Source organism: Pempheris klunzingeri, chromosome 17 (assembly GCF_042242105.1).
Source record: "Pempheris klunzingeri isolate RE-2024b chromosome 17, fPemKlu1.hap1, whole genome shotgun sequence".
Taxonomy (NCBI): domain Eukaryota; kingdom Metazoa; phylum Chordata; class Actinopteri; order Acropomatiformes; family Pempheridae; genus Pempheris; species Pempheris klunzingeri.
Genome location: NC_092028.1, coordinates 23,608,876 through 23,616,806, shown reverse-complemented (window position 1 = coordinate 23,616,806; position 7,931 = coordinate 23,608,876). Strand labels below are relative to the sequence as shown.

At 43.3% G+C, this 7,931-nt stretch overlaps 1 protein-coding gene across 1 annotated transcript; it reads right to left on the bottom strand.

Moving 5' to 3' along the window:
• Positions 1 to 221: 221 nt before the first annotated feature.
• Positions 222 to 3,155, bottom strand: LOC139216984 (retinal homeobox protein Rx1). Its single transcript, XM_070848237.1, has 4 exons — positions 3,141 to 3,155; positions 1,879 to 2,152; positions 1,427 to 1,584; positions 222 to 644 (listed from the first exon to the last, which is right to left on the bottom strand). The coding sequence occupies exons 1-4, from the start codon at positions 3,153 to 3,155 to the stop codon at positions 222 to 224; spliced, it is 870 nt and encodes a 289-aa protein (XP_070704338.1).
• Positions 3,156 to 7,931: the final 4,776 nt, after the last annotated feature.

Here is a 7,931-nt window from a genome sequence, read left to right as displayed (position 1 = left end):
TTAATAAAAATGGCCAGAAAATGTCACCAGGTTAAGTAAGATGACCACTTTTTTCAGAATTTTATAGGAAATTATTGACATCTTATACTGCAAGAAATACTGAATTATTGATGGCTACATAATAAATCTATGTTCAAGAAGTACGTTCTGGCGTATTAATAGCATTCGTTGTTTTGGGGGCGTTTTAGGATTATCTGTACAAACAGGATGAAGGAAAATGATCAATCACTGTTCCTGGCATCAGCTTCCCGTGTTTGTGACTGTGTGTCGCCTCCTGACATGTTTACGGTGCTGTGGATCTCGGCCTCGTGCTCTCTGGCTTTGGCCCTCAGCTTGGCGATGCTGCTGGAGCGGAGCTCCTCTGAGCTCGGCCCCTCCGGCCTCTCCCACGTCCCCGACCTCTGGGTCACGGGCTGCGCACGCACCTTCGGCTCGGCACTTGCAGATTTTGTCCACGGGAAGTTTTCTTCTCCTTCCTGTCGTCTCTCCCAGTGCTCGCCGTCCGAACTTTCTGTCTGCTGTTTGAAACTCCCGCTCTCTTTCTCAGATGTTTCATCATTGTCTGTGTTTACATATGGGCCTCCAAGCTGGCCCCGGAGTTTCAGCTGTCGTCTCATCTTGGCACGGCGGTTTTGAAACCAAACCTGGAGACAAATGAAGGAATACTAAGTAGAAATAGTCTGGGAGTAGAAATAAACGTTGCGTAATAGTTACAAAAGATTTTGATCTAACTTTCATCAAACTTTACAAAAACAAAAAAACAAGGTTCAATAAATGTCCAATAAAAATGTTCTTTCATTACTATTTAAAAAGATAAATCTTCTTTTTTCAGCATTTCATAAAAGGATCCAGTCACATGTTACGTTCACTGAAAAAGCTGGTCGGAGTCACTCCGCCTGTCTGCACTCGCCGTGAAAGAGATCTCTTTCTATTGTGCTTCCAAAGTAACCGCAGTAAAACATTTTGCATCACAAAGACTTAAACTTTTGAAGACGTCCGCTTGACTTGACAGACTCAAACTGCCGAAGCCTCATATTGGTTTCAGCTGTCCGTGCTGTTGATTTTGACCCCCTTCTCTTACACAATAGACTATAGCACAGATTCTTTACTGATGGGATGCCGTCACCGTCGGTACGGACAGCAGGAACAAGCACAGAAACCAATGACTGCTTTAATGTGCATGTGTGAGCCTATCCAAGCTAAAAAATATTCATTGCTGTAGTACAATATAATACATTTCCCATTCATTCAACTAATTGTGGCATTTTTTGGTATTGTTGAGAACTTTGGCATCGCAAGTACATTTTTGTGCGTCAGTGAGTCAGATAGAGTCCGTAGGGCTCAATAGATTCTATTCACACACTGCGCAGAAAAATTAATATTAGTTGAATGAACATTTCCAGAAGGAGTTCAGTGTGCCAGTTACCTGCACTCTGGCCTCTATGAGGTCCAGTCTGACGGCCAGGGCTTCCCTCATGAAGATGTCTGGGTAGTGGGTGGTCTCGAAGGCCTTCTCCAGCTCCTCCAGCTGCCAGCTGCTGTAGTTGGCTCGTGCACGACGCTGCTTCACTGGCCTCTGTTCGTCTGGAAAGGACAGCGCGAGCACCAATTACACAATGGCCAACGGGTGACAATGAAACTAATGGCTCTAGATTGGATAATTAGCGCAGCGATCATTAGATCCACTTTAACACTGCCTGATAATTGATTGTTAGTTACGAGCTGTTAGCTAATCTTTTGTAAACATTTACACTGCAATCAGATGGTGCTCACTGACTGTCCTAGAATCTGTGATCACACTGTGCCAGTTTGGCTGCACAAGTCTTGCATCGCACAATTAGTCACTTTTTGGCCTCGGCAGCCGTGGTTTGAACTCACCTGTGCCCTCTGTGAGCGGCCCCATCCCGACCGCCTGTGTGGCCAGGAGCAAAGCGTCCTTGCATGGCTCTGGCTGCAGGTAATTCCTCAGGGATTCATAGCTGATGAAGGGCCCCGGGATCAGGATCTGGGGTTGAGAGCCGAGTCTGGTTGGGAATGCGGGGAAAAAGTGACCTGCGGGTGAATGGAAGACTGCAGGCAGGAGGGTAGATACCAGATGCCTTGGGCCAAACATGTCCAAGCTATTAGGAGTCCAATAATAAGTGTCAGTCGACTGAAAAGGGCCAGGTTGACTCCTACAGGGATGCTAGTGGATTAGTGAAATTCATCCCAACGTCCAGAGCAAAAAAGAATAGAAAATAAAAGGGTTATGTCCACCAGATGTATCCAGTCGGCCGTCAGAGCTGCCGTACGTGGCGGAGGTGCTCAGCACAGGTATAAGGTGTTGCCTCAAGAGTAAAGGTAACACTTGAGGAGTGGAGGTGGTCTCACCTTAGCTTTCTACTCTTCTCCTCCAGTCCTTTCCCCCTCCCTTCCCAGTCACATGACAAACAGACGGCAGGGCTCATTGTTTACGACGGAGATGAAAATCCAGCCTGTGATTCATCTCTCAGTGGATTATCAGTGTTACTCCATCAGTGTTTGCTTCATCAAACATCATTTCCCCTGATTTTTTTTCTCTCTGACTTCGTGGGACAAGTTGTAACATCTTTGGTTTCTGAAATTGTAATCAGTGAGCTGGACAGGAGCTCCGTGTGTGTTACTTAGACACGTTCACCTTAAAGATGTGCACAACTCTTATCTGACTGCTTTAACAGTTGTCCGATGTAATTAGAACAAATTACTGCAGAGGAAACATAATGGAAACACATGTTGTTCAGTCCTGTGGGTTGAAAAGAAGAACAAATGCTGCAGACCCTGAACAGCAGGTTCCAGGATAAACACACATCTTCCTGGCAGCAAAGGGACACACCTGGAAGCTCATTCGCTAAATGTTTTTACTCCCTCCCAGCAACCCTTCGCTTGCTCTACCGCTGAAGTCATTTTACTGATTGTTGTGATGCTTTATTTTCCACACAGGCAAATAAAATAATGTGGGAAACTAGATGTAATGAAAGTAGGACAGAGTGAGAGTAACTAAATGATCATGCTTAACTACTACAGTAGAACAAATATTTAAATCTTTATATCTGAAAGTTTGACAGCACACACCGTCCTCCCTGATGTGTTTCTCAGTCAGTCTAACCTCTGAAGGTACTTACTCTGAAGGGACACATGGTGTGGTCATCTTAGGGTGTTTGTGCATCATCCCGAGTAGTGTATTTAAACTTAACCTGCCGCTGATTATATCTAAGAGAAAATGTGCCTTTTCCACTTTTCTTTTGCTCAAACGAAAGAAAAAAAAGTACATTTTAGGAGTTTTTAACACAATTTGAAGGAGCATCCAATTATAAATGCTACAAATACTTTCTACCTGCAGGTTTAATATGTTATATTAAAAGGACAAAAGATGAAAATCCTTTAAATAGAATAACGCAGGGACGTTTTAGTTCCAAGTACGAGGCCCAGTTTGTGCTGATATTAACATTAGCGTTCCATTCAAGTCGCAGAGCCAAGCGCAGACGTTAATACCTGCTGATGTCTGAGAACCCAGAAGGTTGTTTAACAAGTATTTAAAGACTGTCCGGACCATCTGCTGCATAAAAGGCATTTCAAACGTATTGAACTTTTCATTTGGGGCATATTTTTGGTACCAAAGTCACCTGGAATGCCACTTCCTGAAGCTCAGTAGAAAAACAGCCCCTGTGAGATGTTTCTGTTTGTTATTTGTAATATATCCTGTTTTTGTTAATTACTGATGTGTTGCAATAATTAGTGGTGATATAGTCTCACCAAGTATGCCGTGACACACGGTTAACGTGTTACCGAACACTTACAGGAGTTTTCCATCTCAGATCAAAGCACGCACATCAACACATTAACAGCGAAGACAGGGAGATTATTAACACTTTTTTTTCTTTGAGCAAAGCAGCTGTAGCGCAGTGTTGATGGATCTCTGATGAGATGATCGCCAGCGCCGTCCATGAGAATTAAACACAGGTGTGACAATTAATCCGATGATGCATATCACCTAACAACACGTCTCGCTGACTGCTGCGGTGAAAACACTCAGCTGTCAGCGTTGTCACCGCTGCACCGGCGGGCTGAGGCGGCTTTGATCGGCCCAGGACCTTCTGCAGGAGGCAGCTGGTCAGAGCTGAGGTGAGTCACAGGATGGTCCATCCTCTGCAGGCAGCGAGCACTGCGACTCCCTCACCTGTGACCCTTTCATCTGCACCTGTTCAAACACTAAATTAATGCCTTAGTGGAGGCAATAAAGAGGCTGGTATTAGAGCTTGACAGATTTGGATTTCTTTTAAGCTCATGTTAAGACTGAAAGACGATATTTAGTCAAGTTTACGTCATTTTATATCGAAAAAGTTACAAAGATTCACTGATAATTTGATTCCTGATGTGAAAAAAAATCTCTTTAACTGCACTAATCTCATCACGGGACACTTGAAACATTTTTAGCATTAGCATCTTTTTATTGCCATGTTGTGTTCTTCTAATTACCTCAAAACACACATTACTGAAAAAGTATGTAAGAATAGTCACAACCTCGACATAATCAGCCGATTAAAAAAAACAAAAAAAAACAGCTTTTAGCACTTCACTCAGTTTGTGAGACATTGAAAGAAATCATTTCTTGGGTTTGGGAGTTCTGCAGGGAAAAGTAAAATAGATTAAAAGTGTCTAGTCTGAGCTGTGGCTAAATAAACACTGTGTGGTGGGAGTGACGACTGAATAGCCATCTCCGTTTGTCCCTAGCACACAGGTAGTCACAGGGATTTCTGGTCTGTTTGAAAGTAGACCCCGTTCTCCCACCCCCTCCAAACTACTGTGTTTGTCTTTGCCGGGGTCCTTTAATGCCCGTTGATCCAGATAATCAGGGACAAAATTGGCTAAAAACCGGTGGGGGAGGTTCTGACAGTAGTTGCTCAAAAGAGATGCTTGTGGATAATTGAAGGAGGCATTAAGACAACAATGGTAATGGCTAATGCCAGGCCTTATTGGTCTCTCAGGTATTTCTAGCTCCCTGGATGACAAGGCAACACTGGAGACCTGCAGCTAAAATGGCAATCACGGTGTCATTAGCAGGCCTTCAACTGCGGGGACAGAATGTGCATTATCCGTGGGTTTAGCACGCCACCAGTGGGATCCCCCTCACATGGCTTTAGCTTGAAATGGGCTTGTTTGAGCTTGTATTCATTCATTGGAAAATGAAGTGAGAGGGACACCTGAAATGTTTTTTTGGATCTCAGAGAATGTTTTGATTCCTTCCCCTGTTCTTTCTTCACTTGGATGTTGACAGTGCAACATGGGACACATTTAGGACACATTTAATGTTTTCATATTTGTGTCCTGAAGAGGGAAAGTTTCTCTGAGCTTAAATCTAAGTTTAAGATATATGCATACATTCAAGCCTGATTGTGGACATCACAAATAATGTGGAAGCCAATACTTGTAAACGTGGGGTGTGAAAACTTAAAGCCTAATGTTTCTTGGTGTAAAAACCATGTGAAAGACAAATGATCACAGATATTTAATCATTTTTATGTCTTAAAACATTGTTTTGGGTGCAGCGCAAACAAGCTGTGAACACAACATTAACTTATCAAAAGCTTTTTACGATAATTACATCAAGAACATACGGAGCAACACTATCAAATACGTCGTATTTCCTGACTCCAAAATTCTCTTTTAGCTCTGTTTTTGGTCTCTACCAACTCATGTGAGCGTTTGTCTGCTGTTTGGTGATGAGCAGGAAGTATTTTATGGCTTTTTCACCAAAAACAGCTGCCTGCTGCAGCTGAAAACAAGGATTTATTAAAGTACATCGAGCCAAATAACTCCCCAAAACAATTCTAAGAAGAATTACTCTTTAAACGGTTATCGGGGCGTACACACCCATGTAGAGATCTTTCCATCTTGTGGAATCTGTTGCAGAAAAAACGCTTTCAAAGAGTCGATATTTGAATGAAATGATGCGTGCTGTTTACCACCTTTTTTCCTTGACAGACACGGCTGAAGTGGACGAACTGCCCTCAGTGTGATAAGATACGATCTAACATAATGGAGATCGTGAACGCCGCACATTATTCTTCTTTCTCATCCACCACAATGGCACTTTAGCTCATAAAACAAGAGTTCTGCCAAATGTCACACGAAGATGGATGATTATCGCCTGCTCCGCTGTCATGGGAATCTATCTATCTGGTGTAATTTGCAGACGGGAACTGCAATGAGCACAGATAAGATCAATATTTAATGAAAGTGTAAGTGAAGCTTAAGGGTTGTCACTTATGCCTCTGCTGTTAATGACATGTCACATTATCATACTTATCAGATTGGGTCAATCTTAACTACAATTACTGGCCTCATTTCTTTTTAATTCATTACAAATGTTGAATCATTTCAGTCGTCCGCTTCTGTGCAAACACACCAGTAATATATTCTCTGGCTGCTTGCATATGTGTCTTAATGTCAACTGCCCGCACAAACTTTAAAATAAAATCTATTAATGGGAGTGCGGATTGGTATAATTCAATCAACACACCTAAAACCTGTTTGCAACTTGGAAGAAAAGTGTATTTCATGGCTGAGGAAGCCCCTATGCTGGGTGCCTCACTCTCCCCGGTAATAGTATCCCACAGTGAGCAGGCTGATTGTTTTAGTCCTGGATCACTGGCCATGGGATAAACCTGAGAGCCCAGCCTGCTTTTCATGTCAAAACCTTCAAGGGAAAGCTGCCACAATCCAAGAGCAATCACACTTGAGACATCAAAGTGCCAGAGAGAAGAGAGGCGAGAGACGGTCCACATTTTTTTCTACGCAATCCAAGTGCAACTCAAGCGTGGAGGAAGAGGAGATGATCTAAGGCGAGGGTGCCATCGAGAGGAAGACGGAGAGCAGACAGATGTGCACGGGCAGGTAGCGGCACATCAGGGCCCCTCCCGTAGCCGAGAGAGGCACCGAGAAGCCTCCGCTGGTCGCATTCCTGCTCGCTGCTCGTTCACTGTCCACTTTCACATGACGACCATGTGCCTGCACTTTGAAACAGAACCTCACAAACTAACGTGACCACGTCAGCGCTGGGAGACGTGTTCAGATCCTGCACGAGCACGACGCCACAGTGCAAAAATACCCCACTACAAAGTCCTGTGGTCAGAACTTGACGTAAATATCAGTAAAACGCACTCAAAGTATCACAAGTAATAGAGGGTGGTTTGATTTCAGCTGGTCGAGGTGGAGCTAACTTTAACTTCTGCTTTCTACAGCACTTCTTAATTAATTACCTTTCATGCATTTTATTTATTGGTCTTATTTATTGGTACATTATGTCCTTTGTTTCAAGTCCCTGTGGTATTGATTTTATATTTTATTTTCTATTTATCATCATTATTACTATCATCATTATTGTTTTCTACAGTTAGCTAGTTCAATACAGCAGTTTCTAAGGATTACAAGCTAAACTTTGGGGGTCATGAGATGATTTATGGGAAAAGGAAAAAAAAAACTACACAAATTTATATTCATACTCTGACCTTTTTACTTTTCTCTGTTTTTGTGCTTAATTACTTGCCCCCACTACCCGTGGTTATCTCAGTGAATATGTACTTTTACTGCCATGAAGCAAATTGTTCAGCTTGGACACAGCAGCTGCATTTGAGGTCATGAAGCCTGGTATGATGAATAAAGGCAGAAAGGTTGTTAACTTGTCAGTGGTCCGTCAGACTATTCAGCAACAGGCCAGCCCGCCCCCCCCCCTCCACTACCACCTCCTCGTTAGCTGTCATTCATCTCTGTTCCGCCTCACTGCTGCCCAGCCAATAGGATGCTGGCGCCTGACCAAGAGCTCAGGCTGCTAAGACTTGTGTAGTAAGTTGACTGATAACCATAAACAGAGCTGTTGGCCAGTTATAGGACACCATACAGGTGCAATTAACACA

Excerpts from the sequence above, each read along its gene's own strand:
- LOC139216984 (XM_070848237.1), bottom strand. Across the intron at positions 1,585-1,878 it reads GCCGCTCACAGAGGGCACAG|ACGAACAGAGGCCAGTGAAG; the intron begins GTGAGTTCAAAC and ends TGTCCTTTCCAG. Across the intron at positions 645-1,426 it reads TCATAGAGGCCAGAGTGCAG|GTTTGGTTTCAAAACCGCCG; the intron begins GTAACTGGCACA and ends ATTTGTCTCCAG.